The 20979-nt window shown below is 51.7% G+C and overlaps 1 protein-coding gene across 2 annotated transcripts; it reads left to right on the top strand.

Moving 5' to 3' along the window:
- Positions 1–11420: 11420 nt before the first annotated feature.
- On the top strand, positions 11421–20732 carry ZNF500 (zinc finger protein 500). Of its 2 annotated transcripts, none has more exons than XM_060031682.1 (7): positions 11421–11609; positions 12282–12779; positions 14388–14571; positions 14779–14846; positions 15842–15950; positions 17838–17954; positions 18977–20732. In XM_060031682.1, the coding sequence occupies exons 2-7, from the start codon at positions 12378–12380 to the stop codon at positions 19600–19602; spliced, it is 1506 nt and encodes a 501-aa protein (XP_059887665.1). In that variant the 5' UTR covers positions 11421–11609; positions 12282–12377; the 3' UTR covers positions 19603–20732. The 2 variants fall into 2 exon arrangements, with proteins under 2 accessions (XP_059887665.1, XP_059887664.1); XM_060031681.1 differs by having other exon boundaries at positions 15839–15950.
- Positions 20733–20979: the final 247 nt, after the last annotated feature.

Genomic DNA, 20979 nt, shown 5'->3' with positions numbered 1-20979 from the left:
ACTTCAGGGTGTGTGAAGACAAGCCTGTTCACAGATGCCCAGGTCCCATAAGGAGCCATTTTACTGATTGTTTTGTTCCGTTTTGTAGGCACGGCGAGGGGCGGTGGTTTCTTTTATGTGGTGCACTAATCAGGTTCATGTCATAATGATACAGTCATCGTATTAACAATAGTGGGCATTTTTTTAAATGGGGAATCACAAAATGAATTCCCATGTACCTGGTATAATAAAATATTGCCCCTATTTCACGGACGAGAATGTTCATAGCAGCTTAATTTATGATAGCCTATAACCGGAAACTGCAAATGTTGGGTGGCAATGTAAGGTCGGATCTTAACAAACGGCACCGCGAAACAGAGGAAAGCTTCAAGTGAGCTTTATTAGGGAGCGCTCCCGGGCGAGGTTCACTGGTCCCAGAGAAAGGGGCCAGAGAAGTCGCACCCGGGCGAGGGCTGGGCAAGATTTTATAGGGGAAGAAGGGAAAGGGGTGTGGTGAATCTGGGAGGGCGCAGGGTATTCCTTATTTGGTGGTCTTTTCGGGTATCCTGGGGGACGGTTGGTCCCGCCCCTCGAAAGGCGGGAAGGCTGGGCTGGGTTCAAAGTCCCCAGGGCAGTTTCTGGAACTGGGTGGTCTGGAGAATTTCATTCTGATGCAACCTGTGAATCTGATTGTGTTCCCCTGCCTCGGGCCAGTTGGCCTTACAGGCAGGAGAGTGGATAAGCTATAGCAGAGTCACACAATGGACCACTCCTGGGCAATAAAAATGAACCTACTACTGATAAACACAACAGCATGGGTGAGTTTCACAGACCTAATGGAGAGTGAAAGAAGCCAGCAAGCAAAGAGAATGCACCCTGTGGATGCCCTTTTACAGAGTTCAAGAACAGGAAAAATCAATTAAAGGTGATGGAAATAAGATTTGTGCTTTTGGGCAAGGGCTGGAAGTGCCGCTGGGGAGGGGCATGAGAGAGCCTTCAAAGAATTGAAAATGACCTATATTTTGATCTGGGCGAGGTTACACAGGTGTACAGCTTTGTAAGATTCTTTGAGCCATACCCTTCAGATTTGTGCACGTTACCGTAGCCATGTTATACTGCAAGTATAAAAATCTTAGATGGTGAAGAGAAATTTTAAAAAATTAAAATAGGAACAGTATACAACTAATAATGCCTGCTTAAAAATCAGTACTGCAGTTATTTAAAATTATTTATGAGAATATTTGCTAGGTTTCAATATTTCAAGAATGCAAATTCCCAATAATGGCTATTTTGTTGTTGTTGCTGCTGCTGTTAAAAATGCACATTAGGGGCTTCCCTGGTGGCGCAGTGCTGAAGAATCCACCTGCCAGTGCAGGGGACATGGGTTCCAGCCCTGGTCCGGGAAGATCCCACATGCCGCGGAGCAACTAAGCCCGTGTGCCACAACTACTGAAGCCCGTGCGCCTAGAGCCCATGCTCCACAGCAAGAGAAGCCACCACAATGAGAAGCCCGCGCACCTCAACGAAGAGTAGCCCCCAGTCGTCGCAACTAGAGAAAGCCCGCACGCAGCAACGAAGACTTAATGCAGCCAAAAGTAAATAAATAAATAGGGGGGGAAAAAGCACATTAAGGGACTTCACTGATAGTCCAGTGGTTAAGACTCTATGCTCCCAATTCAGGGGACCCAGGTTCAATCCCTGGTCAGGGAACTAGATCCCGCATGCCGCAACTAAAAGCCCGCATGCCTACACTAAAGATCCCGCATGCTGCAACGAAGATCTTGCATGCGGCAACAAAGATCCCGTGTGCCGCAACTGAGACCCACCACACACAAATAAATAAATATTAAAAAACAATCTCTGTGAGATTTATCCCTCCATCATTCTGTTGATCGACATTGAAATTGTTTTTAGGTTTTATCATTACAAAGAACACTGCTCTGAACAGAGAGGAAGTCTTTATTATTTACAAAATTAGCATATATTAAGCCTTTATTATGTGTCAGGCATTCTATTGCCTATTTAAATCACAACAGCGCCTATCCCAGGTGTTACTATCCTCATTTTACTAAACTGTTATTCTTACCTTCTCCCTCCTTCACCCCAACCGAATCAGCCCCAGGGCCCTGTGGCTTCTGCTTTAGGAATCTGGGTCAGATCCCTGCTTCTATGACTACCACCATCACTAGTATTACCTCAACTTCGGGCCCCAGGAGCTTCCAGCTGCTCTCACTGCTCCTCTCTAGATCTGTACTCCACAAAGCTTCCTCTCCTGTCAGGACACTATCCTGCTTAAAACTCCAAACTCCATTGGTTTCCCCTTGCTTTTAGGATATAACCCTCAATCCTCACAGGAGCCGCCCAGGCCCTCCTGCTTGGTCTCACCTCTCCAGCCTCATCTCCCAAGCTTGGCCCCCTGCACCGGGGCCACAATGGTCTCCTTTCTGTCCCGCAAATGCACCCTGATCTCTTGGGCCTCAGGACCTTCATACCTGCGGTCCCTTCTGTGTGGACCCCTCTTCCCCCATTCCTCAGGCTAACTCTAAGATACCTTCCTTCCTCTGCTCAATTGTCACATCCATCCTAAGAGAGACAGGTCCTCTCTTCTCTATCCGTTTGGCAGCATTCACCAAAGAGGTGACTAAACAATTATTTGTGCAATTATTTGTCCGCTGTATGCCTCTCTTTGCAGAATGTAAGTTCCATGAAAGAATGCACTTGTTCACCACCGCCGCCGAAACCCCAGCACCTAGCAGAGCTGGCAGATGTGATCGCTCATATGTGGCTTTAAAAAATATATGTATGAACGGATGAAAGGATTTTGAACGACTTAACGTCCCCCATTCACACATGTGGAAACTGAGGCTAAGAGCACGCAAGGGACTGGCCCGTGGCCTCGGCAACGACGAAGTCGCGGCCAGAGGCTTCTCCTCAGCCCCTCGGAAGGCCACCTCCAGGAGAGACCCTCAGGTAACGTGACCCCGCCCCGCCCCAAGGGGTCCCCTGGGTATCTGCCAGTCAGGCGCGGCGCGCAACACGCTGGAAAAGTAGTCCGGCCGCTCCCCGATTCCGGCGCCCGCGACTTCCGCTTCCGGCGGGCACAGTCCTCGCGTGAGGCTTTGGGAAAGACGTGCGAGATCGCGGCGGTCGGTCCGTGCTTGGTCTCGGTCGCTGCGCGGCAGACGCTGTCCTTGGTTGTGCGCTGATTTCGGTGCGCTGGGGCTCCTTCCCGGGCGCGGAGGTTGAAACTCCGGGAAGGGAGGTGACTTGCGTGCGGCCGCAGTCTTTGGGGCAGAGGCGGGACTCGAATATGGGCTGCCTCCCCTTCCCGGCCTGTTTTCGCTGTGGCGTCACCCGGCGCACTACAGAGCGAGTTCAACCAAAAGGACAGGGAGGGAGTCAAGTGTAGCCGACTGAATCAAGGCCTTAGGATGTGTGCGATATTATTACTGACCAGAGTGGATTAACCCGGGACTAAGGAGCTGTAGTTCTGGAATCAAGAATTTGTGTTCCAGGGACTTCTCTGATGGCGCAGTGGTTAAGGATCCGCCAGCCATTGCAGGGGACACGGGTTTGATCCCTGGTCCGGGAAGATCGCACATGCCGCGGAGCGATTAAGCCCGTGCGGCACAACTACTGAGCCTGCGCTCTAGAGCCCGCGAGCTACAACTACTGAAGCCCGAGTGCCTGGAGCCCGAGCTCCGCAGTAAGAGAAGCCACTGCAATGAGAAGCCCACGCACTGCACCGAAGAGTAGCCCCTGCTCGCCGTAACTAGAGAAAGCCCGCGCGCAGCAGCAAAGACCCAAAGCAGCCAAAAATAAATAAATAAATTTATTTTTTTAAAAAATTGTGTTCCAATCCCATTGCTGTCACTTCCTAGCCATATGACCCCCCGTGGGTTCAATACCTAAAACTCTCAGAGATTCAGGGTTTTTTTTTTTAGCCTGTAAAGATACAGTACTTCTGGCCTTACTAAATTAAGAACAAACGGAGTGCGCATGCGTATTGTCTGGTGATCAGAAATTGATGGCCATTATTGATCAGGAAGAAGAAGGCAGGACAAGGAACTGGGGTTAGAAGTTGTCGGGGTTTTGAGGAGGGAGGACTAGGCCTTGACATGGGAGGCCTTTATCTCCCAGGCAGAGGGTAGGCAAAGGCACTTGGCCTCTCTTTTGCAGTCTTATTGTGGACAACTTCTGCCTTTGGAACCCCCAAAGGGCACTTCCTGCTTCTCTAGAGCACTCTTCTCTGTCAGGGATAGGGAGCCGGCGTACCCTGGAAGTGGTGGCAAAGATTCTTTTCTCGACCAGACTCTATTCAGGCTCCTTTGAACTCTCTTCTCAACTAGGCCCTGACTTTTGGGCTTCCATGTTCATCTCTGCATTGTTCACTTGTAGCCAGTTTAGCCAGAACCACCTGCCCCCACCCCAATTGGGTTCCTCATCCTCCCGCATTCCCCAGGTGATTGATGTCTGATCACCCTGGCCTTCCTAAAGCAAGAAACCCCTCTTACCCTGATGCTTCCTTTTGTTAATTTTCCAATGCCTCCCCTGAACCCTGCACCTTGGCTATAAGTTCCCATCTTTCCTTGTTGTATTCAGAGTTGAACCTGATCTGTCTTCACTGCAAAATCCCACTGCAGTATAACAGGCAAGAACCTTTATATTCTATTACAGGTTAATCACTAAAGGGATGATGCCTATAAGCTTAAATTATCCATAATGGCCCATCTCTAGGAATCCTGCCTCCCAGGTAATTAGCATTAAGCTAAAATACCTTTGTTTAGCTCACAGGAAACATTCCTCACCAGACCCACCTGTGAATGACTGAAAGAAATTAACACATCCTCTCCGGAGGCTAGCCAGAACCAGGAAATTTTGACTTTACTCCCTCTCCTTTTAATATAAAAAGAAGTCTGAATTCTAACTCAGGCAAGATGGTTCTTTGGGACCCGAGTCCACCATCTTCTCAGTCTGCCAGCTTTCTGAATAAAGTCGCTGTTCCTTGCCCCAACAACTCGTCTCTTGATTTATTGGCCTGTTGTTCAACAAGCAGTACAAACTTGGACTCAGTAACCTCAGTGGTCCCTAACAAGTGCCATGAATAATTTTTTTCTTTAAAAGTGGTGAAAGAAGCCCATTCCTCAGCTGTGCCTCTCTCTGTGTGTCTGTCTCTGTCTCTCACAGGCTGGCTCTCCTCTGTGTGGTTGGCTTCAGCCCACAGCAGATTTCTTGGAGGAAGCTGGACATTTTACCTCTATTTCTCTTCTCTTAGCTCTGGCATCCTCCCCTTTTAAGAAAGCCTTTGGGGCTTCCCTGGTGGCGCAGTGGTTGAGAGTCCGCCTGCCGATGCAGGGGACACGGGTTCGTGCCCCTGTCCGGGAAAATCCCACATGCCGCGGAGCGGCTGGGCCCGTGAGCCACGGCCGCTGAGCCTGCGCGTCCGGAGCCTGTGCTCCGCAACGGGAGAGGCCACAGCAGTGAGGGGCCCGTGTACCGCAAAACAAAAACAAAAACAAAAACTTTATTGCTAAAATATGCTATCACCTGACAATGCAGGGTGGCCACAAACCTTCCATGTGTAAAAAATGCAATATCTGCAAAGCTCAATAAAGTGAAGTGCAATAAAACGAGGTCTGCCTGTATATCCTTGTTTGTGCCAGACACAGCCCAGAAACGTGTCGGTGGGTTTGGTTTATGTCACACAAGATTTAAACCCAGTTTGAGTCTACATTCAAAACTGGGAATTTTCACTTAAACATCCAGATATCTGGCTTCTGGGGAGTGATCAGATTGGCAGGCACTGTGGGGCCTGCATACCCCACTGCTTCCCATGGCCTTGACACTGAGGCCTTGCACCTGCTCCACCTGTCACGACGGCACTGTTGTGTCTCTTGTAGAGAGAAATTCCCCACATTTACATCACTCTCACACATGGTAATAGAGAAGAAAGAGCAAGAGGGACATGTGTTTTAAGAAAAATGGGAGAGAGCCCATGTCTTTGCGGAAAACAAGAATATTCCAGAATGTTTGGTGCACAAATGTACATCTGTGTCAAAAGCCCAGTCTTGCCTTCCCTCCCGGCCCTTGTGGGTGTTTGAGCAGGTGTGGGTGGTGGTCTGAGGGGAATCTTTTGCCGTTCCAGGGACTGGTGGTGTTTGTGGGTCTGGCTGTGTGCTATGGACTGAACTGTGTCCCCGCAGAACTCATGCTGAAGCCCTAACCCCCAACGTGACTATATCTGGAGACAGGGTCTATAGGAGGTAACTAAGATTAAAGGAAGAAAGGCATCACTGTCTCTTTCCACCAAGTGAGGACAGAGAAGGCACCATCTATGAGCCAGGAAGACAGTCTTCACCAGGAACCGAATCTGCTGGCACCTTGATCTTGGACTTCCTGCCTCCAGAAGCATGAGAAATAAATGTCTGTTGGATAAGTGTCCAGTTTGTGATGTTCTTTTACAGCAGCCTGAGCAGACTATGACACTATGTGTTTTTTCCAAGAGAAGGGTGTGAATCTTCACCCTATTCTGAGCCACATCTGGGCCGACCGCGAGCAGGGGAGTTTAGCATACGTCATGCCCACGGGTAAGGATTTCTGAGCATGCCTGGTGGGCCTTGATTCCCCTTCTTCCTCCACACTCCAGGCTTTCTCTGTGATGCCTTCATCCTACAGGCAACTCTCCCTCAAAGGAATCATCATGTTTTGCACACCTGTTCTTACCCAGCTGCTTCTTTTTTTTTTTTAAAGATTTATTTTTTGGCTGCGTTGGGTCTTCGTTGCTGCACGTGGGCTTTCTCTAGTTGTGGCAAGCAGGGGCTACTCTTCATTGCGGTGAGCAGGCTTCTCATTGTGGTGGCTTCTCTTGTTGTGGAGCATGGGCTCTAGGTGCATGGGCTTCAGTAGTTGCAGCACGTGGGCTCAGTAGTTGTGGCACAAGGGCTTAGTTGCTCTGAGACATATGGGATCTTCCAGGACCAGGGAATTGAACCTGTGTCCCCTGCATTGGCAGGTGGATTCTTAACCACTGTGCCACCAGGGAAGTCCTACCATCTACTTCTCATTTAACTTGCTGGCTGCAGGGAAAAGACAGATAAAGTTTCAAATGCTGGGTGGTTCGAGGTGTAAACAATGGCTATCTCCTGCCTCCCTGTTAATTGATGTATCCTCTTGTCTAAAATTTAATAATGGAACCAAAATACAGGCAGACTACAAGGAGAGATTTCACAGCATTGCACAGCAAGCCTCTTACCCTTCATCCTTTCTGTTGATGAAAATAATAACAGAGGGAGGCAGAGGCGAGGCGCCGAAGGAAAGATGGAAGACTAACAGGCTACTGAGGAGACTGCTTTTGTTGTTGAAGTGAGCAACATTGTAAAAGGAAATGTTGCTCACTTCATAGAAAGTGCCATTGGTGGCAACGCCTATCAGCATAGCAAAGTGAATCAGTGGACCACAAATGTAGTGGAGCAAAGCTTAAGCCAACTCACCAAGCTGGGGAAACCATTTAAATACATTGTGACCTGTGTAATCATGCAGAAGAACGGAGCAGGATTGCACACGGCAAGTTCCTGCTTCTGGAGAGCTCTACTGATGGGAGCTGCACTGTGCGATGGGAGAACAAGACCATGTACTGTATTGTCAGCACCTTCGGGCTTTCTATTTGACCGCCTCGTCCAGCCTGTGATCTTTCTCCTTTTGTCCCAACATTTCTCTTCCATCTTCTAACCACCAGCCATCTAGTCAGTGATCACCTGTCTCATTCTCTCTAAGTGTGTTTTTGTGATACTCTCAAAATGTAGAGAAAAAAAACAAATAACCACACACTGTTCTATGACCTGCACACCCTAAGTCAGAGGAATCATCACTGAAGGTAGTCAGGAGCCTATCCTGCCACTTGTCTTAACTTTGAATGTTTCTTTTCAAAGGTGCTAAAAGCCGAAATCTGCTAGTGTGAAACTTTCTCTACTCTTCTGAGATGATTCAAATACACTAATTTTCCATAAAAAACAAAACAAAACAAAACGACTACTGTTTACTGAGTGCTCCTATGTTTCACCCTAGAGCAAAGTATTTTAATGTGCTGTGTCATTTAATTGTAGTAAGTATCCTCTGGGAAATAGGTACTATTAAACCCCATTTATATTATTGTCGGAATCAAGTTTGTGATAAGGTTGAGCAGCAGAGTTCAGTGTCTGAAGAACAAATTACACCCCACTATTTATTCAGTCGTTCAGCAAATATTTACTGAGCATCTACTATATGCCAAGCAGATCTGCCTATTGTGCCGAGAAAACCAGAGGGGCCCTGGTTGGTCACCTCAAAGGAGAATCTTGGGACAGGACCAGAGTCTTCTGAGATACAGTTTGGATATTTACTCCAAGACAGAGCTCTGATTACCTGGCAGGCATTCAAGTTTGCCTTTAGGGGAGTGGTCTGAGCAGCAGGCTCTGGGGCGTACTTGCCCAAGTCTGTCTTGGCTCTTCTACTTTCCTAAGTGTGTGGCCTTGGGCAGGGCTCTGCCCCTCTGTGAGCCTCAGTTTATTCATCTAAAACATGCATAATAATGATATCTACACAATAGTCATTGTGAGGATTTAAGTAGCACAGTAAAAACACAAGCACCGTGGACTTAGGAAGTACTTAAAAAACATTCGCTTTTATTGTTAGCTCGCAAATGCCTTAGAAAAAGTGTGAAAAACACCCATTACATATCAGGTTTTGAAAACTGTAGCTCACTGATGACTCTTCTAGATAATTTAGTCGAATTAGCTAAACTGTTTGACTTGTACTGAATTGTTGGTTCTCAGTCATTTGGACTTTGGGAAATTGCTACCAACGATGACCCACACTTGTAAAGTGCTTGATGGTAGACCATCTCCTCCCAGCCATAATTAAGTAGAAGAGTAACTGTGAGCTGAACCAACACCCAGTAGTGATTATGGATTATGTACCATCAGCCTGGAGATCATCTTCCCCTCTGTCTTCAGAGGAGGATCTATGTGTGCCTCTCAGTTGTTTGCCAGCTTCTGTGAGTGTAAGGCTGCCATTTTAACTCAAACTTTTGTAAACTCCATAAACGCTATGAAAACAAGCTACGTTTATAAGAATAAACAGTGGCATGTGATTATATATATATATATATATATATATATATATAACTGTAAATACTTTTAATTCATACTGTAAACAATGCTTGGCGCCTGAATGAGTTGTGGACCTCTTACAGGAACTCCACGGGCCCAGGCATCCAAGATCCACAAATCTTGAGGCCTGCAGACTTCATCCCAGTGTGGTTACAGGTCATGAGCTGATGTTTATGGAGCATCTGTTGCGTGCTAGACATCATCATAGGTCCTTTACAAACATAACGTCATCGAAGCCTGTCTGTCAGCTCTCAGAAGTTGGAGCTATGACAATCCCCATTTTACAGACGAGGCAAAGGTAAGGCTTACCCAGTTAGTAAGTGGTGGATCTGAAGCACTGGTTTGGGTGTACACCAGGGTAGGCCCAAATTCATCCTGGTGTATGCTGGTTATGGACTGAATGCGTGTCCCCCTCAAGATAGGATTAAGAAAGAAATCCTGGGCAAAGTAGAAGTTTAACCTTTAAATCTCTGTTGGCTCTACTCACTGAAAACTGCCCAGAGAGGAGAGGGCCAGGACTACGTTAGTCAGGCCTAGGTTAGTCAGGTCACTTCATGGACTTGCTAACTTGTGTATATCTGGCCCCGAGGAGATGATAAGAGATGCAAGGCCAGGGCCCCACCGCTAACCAGGAGGCAGACAGAAACAGGAAGTTGTGCGGCAGCTTTGAAAATGCTGCCCCTCCAGACGGAGCCAAGAGTGTCTCTTCTGTTTTCCTCCTTTTCCCTCTTCCACTTTTGTCTATCTGTCTTCTTCCTCCCCCACTACACACCCATCTGTGACTTCTTCAAATTACCCCTTTCCACGCCCTCCTCCTGAGGCTGATGGAATGGCAGGCTTCTTGTGTTTGGCTTGAGTGCCAGTGCCCTGAATGGCTCTGCACCTTTGTTCCCTCTAAGATCCCGGCTCTCCTGACCCGTTAACTGATGTATCCTCTTGTCTGTCTAAAATTTAATAATGGACCCAAAACACAGGTTCCAAGGAGAGATTTCACAGCATTGCACAGCAGCCCAAGATTATAAGGCGAAAATGAGGCATATGTGGTCCTGCCTTTCCTCAAGCCCCACCACAAGGCTGTCCTGAAATCTGGCATCTTCCCTTTAAAAGGTCCTGCCTTCCACCGGGTGTGTGTGTGTGTGTGTGTGTGTGTGTGTGTGTGTGTGTGTGTGTGTCTCCAGAAATCAGTGGTGAGCAGCCCAGTTTCTTGTTCTGCCTATGTGCTCACAAGAAAAACTGGATATTGGATATAGGGGGAAAAGTGGAACGCGAGAGAGAATGGAGAGCAGAAATGGAAGGAAAGAAAGAAGCCGGTGGGAGGGTTGATTGAGGTGCTAGACCTGAGGATGCCAAAGCTGAAAAACTCAAGGGTTGTCTGGTTGTTAGTCAGTGATGATGTTTATGGAGCTCTCACTGCTAGGCACACAGCTCTCACCATGATCCTCTTCCTGCTCAGACCTCCCTACCTGCCTACACCTCCCTCCCCCAGGCTCCACAGGGACACCAAGGACTGACTGTCCAGTTCACCTCCTGCTCATCGTGCCTGCTTGGCACAAAGCAGAGCCCAATAAATACATATTTGTTGATCAAATTAACAAATGAAGAAATAAGCAATTGATAACGAAGATGTACCCAACAAGAACTTTGTGAGTCTTCATTTTCCAGTCTCTAAAATTAAGGAGCTGGACCAAGACAGACACCTGGGTTCCAACCTCACCCCAGTTCTGCACTTACTGAGTGTTTGTGACCTTGGGCAGGTCACTGAACCTCTCTGCACCTCGGTTCCCTCACCTATAAAATAGGGATAATAGTACTTCCTTGTTTCAAAGATGAACTGATTTAATAATTGCAAATCGCTTAGAACAGAGCCTGGCATATACACAGTACTATGTATGTAAAAAAGTAAATTTCCAGGGTCCCCTCCACAGTGGAGCTCCTCAGGCCTGGCAGGGTGGATGGAAGAGAAGCAGGGAGAATGGCCCAGAAACTGCGGAGCCTCGCGCATGCGCACTGAAGTTGGAGGAACACCCTCCCGCAACGCCTCCCAGGACCCATCTACCCGAGGCCGCGGCTCAGCCAGGGGATGACTACGTTACCCACAGTGCATCTCGCGGACTCGCTATGTATCTCGTTTCTATGCCTGACAGTCGGTTCAACCAGTGGTAAGAGGACCCACAATGTGAGTAGTTACCCACAATGGCTCCCGTGGACCCGCCCACCCAGACCCATTCTCACTCTCCATAGTCGGCCAAAGGTGCGAGGACTACATTACCCACAATGCTTCCCGTTGGACGCCCACAAGGCCTCGTCCTCCAGCTCGACGCCGGCTCAGCCAGTGGTCGTCGCCGACTGTCCCGGGTCTGCCTGCTAAGGGTTTTGGTCCTCGCTTCTGGCCCGCCGAGCCTTCCACGCCCGCTCTCCCGCTCCCGTCCCAGCCCGCTGCTCCGGGCCTGCCTCGAGCCCCCCCCACGGGTCTCAGCGCTGCCGGTAAGTGCGGGCGCGGGCGCAGGGTCCCAGCTCGAGCTTCTGTCCGCGGCCCTCGCCCGCCGGAGCCTGGTTTGTGCCCGGCCTCGGTCACCGCTCTCCCTCTAGCTGAGCGGACGAGACGGGAAAGCAGCCCAGCCGGGGAATCCTGACCCTCCCAAGACCCTGGAGTTGGAGAGGCCTTGGTGACCATCCATTCGGTGGGGCCTGCGGATGGGCTTCAGGCTCCCGAAGCCCGAAATCAGGGGTCAGATTGGGACAGAATCTGCCTCCTCCTGGGCAGAGGGGGCTCTGGTTCTCATCATATTTCCAAACGGACCTCATCCAAAAATGGCCAACTGTAATATTGAAAACTCAGCGTTTGTAGAACTGTGACCGCGTTCCAGGCTCTGTGCTAAAATAAACTATTTTCAAACGTCCCGTTTTGTCCTCTCAGCAACCTGAGTGTAGGTGGTATCACCATTTTTTCTTTCACATGAGGAACTGAGGCCCAGAGATTAAGTACTTCTCCTGGGAATTAGAGAGTTAGTAGCAAAGACAGTTTGATTTACTTTAACCGTTTCTTTCTGCCAGTGAGGGCAAGTTGGCTTTGGGGCCAGGGCAGGGGCTTATGGGTTGCAGACGCTTATCCAGCCCCAGTGCTGCACCCTACATGACTTTATTGTCTCTCCACAGAGCCCTGAAAACATCTTCCCCAGTGTCTGGCCAGAGGTATAGAGAGAGACAGGTGTGAGCTCCAGGCCAGAGAAGGAAGAAGGCTCACCAGGAGCAATGGCGACCTCTCCCGGCTTCCAGCACCCGCCACCCCTGGAGCAGGATGAGATCCTGATCGTGAAGGTGGAAGAGGACTGCTGCTGGGAAGAGGAGCCCTCCCTGGAGATTGAAGACCCTAGCCCTGAGACCTTCCGCCAGCTCTTCCGTCTTTTCTGCTACCAGGAGGTGGCCGGACCTCGGGAGGCCCTGAGCCGCCTCTGGGAGCTCTGCTGCCGCTGGCTGCGCCCTGAGCTGCGCACCAAGGAGCAGATCCTGGAGCTGCTGGTGCTGGAGCAGTTCCTGACGGTGCTTCCAGGGGAGATCCAGGCCCGGGTGCGGGAGCAGCAGCCAGAGAGCGGTGAGGAGGCCGTAGTCCTCGTGGAAGGGCTGCAGCGGGAGCCCAGGAGACAAAGGCAGCGGGTGAGGTGGGGGGCATTTTAGCCCTGAGGTGAGAAAACGGGGCCCTGCTGCTGAGGTCTGTGTTTGTAGATTTCCTTGGGCTCTGGAGCCGTGGCCAGCCTTGGTCATTGGGAGTACCTGGTGCTGGCCAGACACTGAATTGAAGAAGGCAACTGCAGAGTGTTTCTCAACGTTGGCCGACGTGTGTCTACCCCTTGATTAACCATTATAGCCCCACCAGCCCTTTCTAAGCTATGTGGATTGGTTTGTTAACGCCATCCCAACGTAGGCCAGACACAGGTTTTAATGGGAGAGAGGCTGGAGACCTTCAAAGGCAGGGCCTTGGGAGTTGAAGAGATCCCCAAAGAAGGAGGAACACTGGGAAGAAAGACCAGGTGCTGGTGGGTGCCCTGGTTAGAGCCCCCAGGTGTTTCTCAAACTCTCTGGGGCTGCGCCATTCAATACAGTAGCTACTAGCCATGTGTGTTCGTTTTAATTAAAATTAAATAAAATTTAAAATGTAGTTCTTAAGTCACAGTGACCACATTCCAAAGGCTCAGTCATCACACATGGCCAGTGGCTACTCCCTGGACAAGGACAGTGCAGATATGGGACACTTCATTCATTCTACAGAGAGTGCCACCCTAGACCAACTCAATTCCTTCTAACCAGATCTGGGGAGTGCGAAGCCTCTTACAGATTTCTCCTGCTTGGGTCAGATTAATTCCTCCTGATTAGATATTTGGCAAATTCTGCAGGTCACCTTTCTCCCTGTGGCAGTGTCATTGGCCACACAGTGCTGTTCTTTTGCATCCGGCAGGATAGACCCCCCCCAACTCCCCCCGCCCAAAAAAAAAATCTCAAAAACCCAAAAAACTTGACCATAAGGTGAGTTGAGTGCATTAAGCACATCCTGCCTTCGTGGTGGCCAACAAGAACCCAGGAGCCCTTCTCAGCCCTGCCAGCCTTGGCGTTTGGGGTTCCCGTCATGGCTTTGCTCTGTCACTGGGCACCCTGTAACCTCCAGGGACTGTCTCCTCTCAGAGGTGTGGAATTTTGAGCCTGAGACAGGGTCCCTGGTGCTGGTTTCAGTTCCCTGGAGATGTATCTTGTCCTTAGTACTGTTACAGATGTCAGTAAACTCTGAGACTAAGTTTATCTGATTCACCTTCACTGGAATTAGGAAATAGATAATTCCAGAGGGTCTGTAGATGATTTCAAAAAATGTAGCAAGTGCAGTAACTCAGGCTTCCGAAATGAGACCTGATTTGGGGCCCTTCTGGCCCAGGTTTTTCAGGAGCACTAAGGAAGGAAGGGTGACAGTGTGACGGTGACAGCAACACAGTGTGGTGGGGAGAGACCATAGAGTCTCAAGAGTGGAGCAGGCCTCCCTTTCCCCAGGTTGGGAGCCTGACCTCTTCCTGGGTCACGTGCCTTTTCCCTGGGGTCTGGCTGGAGGTGGGTGCTTGGAGGGTCGCAGAGGCCATCAGACACGACGAGGTGGCCCGGTGGTAAGACAGAGCCTGGGAACAGGGTGGCCGGGGTGCCCGAGACAGGAGGCATGGGGAACCCTGTGGGTTTCCTCCCGACCTTCTGGGAGCTAGTGGGCAGATCTCCATCTGTATGCAGGATCCGGAGGTAGTCCCTGATGACGCACTGGCCCACGGGACAGGGGAGTGGTTCTTAAAATGCCAGGTGGAGGCCCAGCCAGGAGAGCTGTCTCTGGAGGAAGGGCCTCAGCACTCCAGCCAGCAGCCCCCAGCCCAGCTGAGCCACAGACCAAAAAGAGGCCCCCAGCTTTGGCCAAAGACGGGTGAGTAGCTGTCCCTCTTGAGGAAAGAGACGCCCTGCACTGGGGAAGGGAAGGGAAGGGAAAGGAAAGGAGTGTGGCAGGGGTCAGGCCTGTTTGCCTGTGGGGTGGGCAGGCTCCCGGCCGGGTGAGTGTTGATGGGGAGCAGCTGGACCTGTCCAGCCTTCGCTGCCATGTGCACGGGTGGGTGACTCTCTGCTCTTTCCCCAGGCCCAGCGGCCTCCCAGTGTCAGGAGACGGCGGCACTGGCCACATCCTTCCTTTCAGCCTGGTCCCAGGTGAGTGGCATTCCTGATCTGCAGCATCCCCGTGTGTCCCGTGCCCTTGTTACGGGGACACTTCTCTTGCGAGGTCAGGTCTGTGGGTTTCCAAGGCGGATCTTCACCTCCTGGGAAGTCCTGCCTGTTCTCAGATGCCACCTGAGTATTAGGTGTGTCCTGGAGGATCCTGGAGTCTCAATGGTGAGTTAGGGCAGTCACTTCAAAGCCAGCTGTATGTTAAAATCTTCTGGCATCTGGGTAAAAATAGATTTTTCCCCCAGCCCTGGCCTGGAAGCAGAGTCTCCTTTGCTTGTTTGTTTCAATTGCAGCTTTATTAAGGTATAATGCACTTACCATACAATTCTCCCATTTAAAGTATACAGTGTTTAATATATTTACAGAGTTGTGCAGTCATCACCATAATCAAATCAATTTTAGAACGTTTTCATCACCTCCCCAAAATACCCCACACCCATTAGCAGTCACTCCCCCCTCCTCCTCCCTCAGCCCCCCTGGCAGTCACCAGTCTTTCTGTCTCTCTGGATTTGCCTTTTCTGGATATTGTTTTCTTGGCTGTTAATCGTGCTCCCAGGTCAGTCTGGTGCTAGATTTGGGAACCACTGGCCTAGAGGCATCCTGAAGTCTCCAGGTCACCCCATTTGGCTCCTGGGGCTGGCTTGAGCTGAGGCAGGGCATGCTAACTCATGTCCTCAAGGAACGTGGGCCCCAGTGGCTGAGATCTCAGATCCAGCTGTTCCACACAGCACATCTGTCCACACAGTCTCTGGCCCTGCAGCAGTTGGGGCAGAGCTTGGTGGTGACGGTGTCCTCCCAAAGAGCAGGATCCAGCTGTGTCTGGGCCAAGCTTGGAAGGAAGGAGTGGATAACAACATACGGAAAGGGAAAGGTTGGGGAGGGGAGGAAGTAGGGGAGGTAAGCAGGACCTGCCTTCATCCCACAAGTGGAGGGGACGGGTGAGCCCACCAGGCTCTGAGTGAGCTGTGTTCCAGCAGGTGCCGGTGACCTTGGAGGACGTGGCCGTGTACCTGTCCCAGGAGGAGTGGGGGTGCTTGGACCTGGCTCAGCAGGACCACAGCTGCGGCAGGCTGCAGGAGGATGAGGGTATGTGCAGGGAGACCCTGGCCGTTGTCTGTCAGACACCGGGTTGTGTCTCTGACGTGGGTGAGTGTCAGGGAGGGTGGCTGCTTCCCTCAGGCTGGCTGTGGTATGTGCTGGCCTCCAGGACCCGAGGCCCAGGCCACCTCCCTGCTCAGCACCTTCCCTGGCTCCCCCCGCCTACAGGAGCCACTCCAGCAGGTCTCAAACTTTAGTGGCCAGAGGAATCACCGGGCAACATATTAAAAATAGGAACTTGTGGGCCTTGTGCCCAAGGGTTGCTTTAGTGTGCTGGGGGCATTCCCTGGTGAGTCCTAGTGCTGGGCAGCCCTGTACTGCCAAGGTTGCTAGTGTCCCATCAGTGGCCCATCTGCAGCGGGGGCAGTGTGGCTGCTTGCCCACGTCCCAGGCAGATGCCCAGAGCTGTCCTGAGTTCCTTCTTTCGCTCCTTTACCCACACGGTTGTCCAGTGTCAGTGCAGCCTTTGTGCCGTCTTGGCCCCCATGGACAGAGCTGCTTTTGGCAGGGCCCTGCCTATCTATGCCTCTCCTCACCACCCCACACTGGCCCTTCTCAGCTCGTCCTACCACTTTTGACACGTGTTCACTCCCTGAAATGTTTTTTAAAGGAGTTGAGATCCTGCTTTGTATCAGTTGGGGTTCTCCAGAGGAAAAGAACCCTTAGGATGTGTGTGTACAGAGATATTTATTTTAAGGAATTGGCTCTCATGATTGTGGGGGCTAGCAAGTCTGAAATCCATACAGCAAGCCAGTTGGCTGGAAACCAGGCAGGATTTCTAGGCTGCCTTCTCGAGGCAGAATTCCTTCTTCAGGAAACCTCAAGTTTTCTCTTAAGGCCTTCAACTGATTTGGTGGGGTCCACCCCCCAGTGTGGAGGGTAATCTGCTCTCCTTACAGTCACCTGATTGTAGATGTTAATTACATCTACAAAATAACCTCCACAGCAACATCTAGACTGGTATTTAGGGAATTAATTTCCTGGTGGTCCCATGGTTAGGACTGTATGCTTTCACTGCTGAGGGTGTGGGTTCAATCACTGGTCAGGAATCTAAGATCCCACAAGCCGTGCAGCATGGTCAAAAAATAAAGGTAAAAAATTGATTGAGGGCTTCCCTGGTGGTGCAGTGGTTAAGAACCTGCCTGCCAATGCAGGAGACACAGATTTGAGCCCTGGTCTGGGAAGATCCCACATGCCACGGAGCAGTTAAGCCCGTGTGCCACAACTACTGAGCCTGCGTTCTAGAGCCCGTGCTCTGCAACAAGAGAAGTCACCGCAGTGAGAAGCCCATGCACCACAACGAAGAGTAGCCCCTGCTCTCCGCAACTAGAGAAAGCCCGCTCACAGCGACGAAGACCCAGTGCAGCCAAAAAAAAAAAAAAGACTGGTATTTAACCAAACAACAACACTGTAGCCTGGCCAGGTTGGCACAGAAAATTAATGATCACATATTTTCTTTTACATCTTCATTTATTCCAAACTAAGTGTCTGTAGAACAAATGAAGATGAAATCTTTCTATTGCCACGAATACTGGCTTGCTGTGTGCACTGTTGCTGTCCCACTGCTCTGTGCTCTGTCCTGCTGTGTGTTGTAACTCTTGGCTACTTAATCTCTGTTGTGATGAAATTCTGACTCCTCGGGGCATCTGGTTTCCCTCCCAGAGCTGGGGAGAGCCTTGGGCCCTGTTTTTCCTCACTTCCTCTCTCTCTGAGGAAGCAGTCTGCACAGAAGTAGAGCGCCTCCCACCTCTGTTGAGGCATGGAGTTTTTCCCACAGGTTCTCCTGATGCCCTTTGCTCTCACGAGGAGGAGGAGGTTGCAGTCTTGTGTTCTGTCCTGGCCACACTCACATCCTCTCTGCTCTTTCCCCATCAGCAGGACTCCCCGCTCCTGGGCCCTGTCTGACTGCCCAGGATGGGCCAGGGCAAGGCCTGCGGGACCCAGCTTGTGCAGCCTCGGGGCTGAGGGAAGTCTCTGGCAGTGCTGGCTCAGGTGAGGGGGTCTGGGAGGAGACGGATGTCCCAGATGAGATTCTCCCCTCTCCTGGGCTTAGACCCCGGCGACTGTGTTTGTGGAGTTCAAGCTCAAGGGCTTAGAGCAAGGGTTGGTAGATTTTTTCTGAAAAGGGCCAGATAGTAAATAGTTCAGGTTTTATGGGCTGTATGGTCTCCCTGGTGATGCCTCAGCTCTTCTCTCCTGGCACAAAAGCAGCCACAAAAGCAGCCACAGACAGTATGAAAAGACATGGGCGTGGCCATGAAACTTCATTTACAAAGGCAGGTTCACCCACCCTGAAGGAAAGGCAAGGGGAGACAGGTGGCTTTAAGAAAGGTTTGGGACTCGAGCAGCAAGAGAGTCCTTCCACCTTGAGCTGGGACATGGCACTGCACGCAGACACCATAGGGAAGCTGGTCCTGAGGGCCACACGAGGGGCTGGGCACGGGGTCCTCAGGACGCCCTGAGTGTCACTAGCCAGCGGCACTCTCTCTTGGGCCTACACCTGGGGTGGAATTGCTCAGTCACGTGGTCACTCTGTGTGACCGTTGGAGGAACTGCCAGAATCAATTCCTTTGTAAAAACTCCTGGCGAAGGCCAGGGAGGTGGTTCCATCCTGTCTCAGTTGTACAGATGAGGTGGATGTGATCTCGAGCCCATGCTTGGCTTCCTGGACAAGCCAGTGTGGAGGCAGGAGGGGGCTGCATGGGGGTGTGGGGTGGACAGCATCTCGGCAGGGACAGTTCCCAGCACTGGGAGGGCCTGTCCTTCCCCCGTCAGGTCAGTGGGCCTCAGCGTCCTCATGTGTAAATGGGACTGTCACAGTACCACCTCACGGCCTTGTGGGTCTGGCCATGTTTCTAGTTCCCAGAATCAGGCTCTGAATGAGGCATCCTGCGGAGGGTGTGGAAGAGGAATTTGAAGGCACTTCCTGCGTCAAGGGCCGCCCCACCCTGCCTCCCCTTCTTCCTCTCCCCCTCCCCGTGGAGCCCTCAGCGACTGTGCTTTCTCTGTCTCAGAGCTTGGGAGGCAGTTTGAGGATGGAGAGTATGCCAGGGCGGACGCGTCGGTGAGAACACGGTGGGGCCAAGCGCTCCCGGGTCTGGGTCAGGGGCCTGGCCTGACCAGACCCCAGCGGCCTCCAGACAGAGGGCGGCCCCTTGGGGTCCGGAAGCCGCACACGTGCCCCGAGTGCGGCAAGGCCTTTAGTAAGACGTCCCACTTGACCAAGCACCAGCGCACGCACACTGGGGAGCGACCCTACCAGTGCCAGGTATGCGGGAAGCGCTTCGGCGACCGCTCCAACTGCAGCACGCACCAGCGGGTGCACACAGGCGAGAAGCCCTACGCCTGCACCCAGTGTGGGAAGTGCTTCAGCCAGAGCTCCAGCCTGGTCATCCACCGCAGGACACACACCGGGGAGCGGCCCTACGCCTGCACCGAGTGCGGGAAGCGCTTCAACAACAGCTCACACTTCAGCGCGCACCGCAGGACGCACACAGGCGAGAAGCCCCACACCTGCCCGGCCTGTGGCAGGGGCTTCCGCCGGGGAACCGACCTCCGCAAGCACCAGCGCACACATGGCGGGGAGCAGCCACTTCACAGACCCCAGAGGCTCCAGGACGCCCCAGGGGCCCGAGCCTGATGATTCAGGAAGCTGCCAGAGTCGTTTCTGTCCCTGAGCCAGAAACTCTGGTCTTCAGGCATCTTCAGACTCCGTTTGCTCCCGTAGGCCCCAGCACGAGGACACATGGTGGGACATTTGGGGGGCCCAGGCTGAGGGAAGAAGCTGGGCCCTGCCGGTGTATTAGGGTCTGGGGCAGCCACACTGAGGACCACAGCTGGGCCGCTTACAGCAGCAGGAATTCTCTCACAGTTCAGAAGGCCAGAGTCTAAAATCAAGGTGTCTGCAGGGCTGCCTCCTTCCTGCAGCTCTGATGGAGGATCTGTCCCAGGGCGCTCCTGGCTCCTGGTGCTGCCAGCTGTCCTTGGCGCACGTGGGCCACATCACTCTGCCTCCACCTCCCCACAGCCTCTTCTGTGTGTGTCTCCATATGTTGTCTTCTCTTGTAAGGACGCAGTCATTGGATTTAACTGATTACATCTGCAGAGACCTTGTTTCCAAGTAAGGTCACCTTTTGAGATTCTGGATATGAATTTGGGGGGACACTTTTCTGCCCACTTTGGGGGAAGCCTCAATGGCTATGGTCTCTTGCAGCTTTACGTATCCCAGCCTTATCTGGGCTTGGTCTCCTGCCTTTCCCCCGAACCTTGCTGCACTTTCAAAATGTAGCCTGTTGCGGGGGGGGTGGGGGGTGGTTTCCAGTATCACAGTGGTGGTGGGTCACCTTCGCAGAGCCACGGCTGTTCTGTAGGATGGATGGCTGGTGTGGGAACGCTTCCCCGAGATCCCATCTTTCAGCCTCCCCCAGCCCATCAGGAAGTCCCCAGGGTAGAGTGCCAGGGTTGCCTTTGTTCCGGCCCAAGTGGCCGTGTCCCAGGATGCAGGCTGGCCTTGGTTACCCCACTTTGAATTTCTGAGGTGGATGTGCCTCTCTGATCTGTTCACATCCATGGTCTCATAGTGGCTGAGGGGAGCAGTAAGAGGCCTTGTTTGCTTTAGTCATTAGTAAAGTTGTGGGGCAGCTCTGAAACCACTGGGTTCCAGAATGTTCCATTCAATTGCTAGACGTATTTTTACCTTTCCACACAACCCAGGTTCCGGGGTGTGTGACCTGCTCTTTGTTCCCTTAATAAACGACGTCAGTCCGTCTGGCCCCTGTGCTCTGTCCTGTGTATTCTCTGGAGAATGGGGCCGCCCAGTTTAGGGATGGTTTTTAACCTTGTGGGACACGTACTATCCAGCCAGGCCAGTGTCACCAACCACCCGCCTGCCCCTTACAGGCTCACTTCTCACATCCAGGCTGGTGCTGGAGGTGGCTGCCTTCTGCCACCTGCGAGCTGGGCCCATCCAATGCCTGTTCCCTGACATTCTCTCAGTCCTGTAACAGGTCTGCATGAT

Source organism: Delphinus delphis, chromosome 15 (genome assembly GCF_949987515.2).
Source record: "Delphinus delphis chromosome 15, mDelDel1.2, whole genome shotgun sequence".
Lineage (NCBI taxonomy): Eukaryota > Metazoa > Chordata > Mammalia > Artiodactyla > Delphinidae > Delphinus > Delphinus delphis.
Note: the sequence above shows the minus strand (reverse complement) of the source record. Positions and strands in the feature narration are given on the sequence as shown.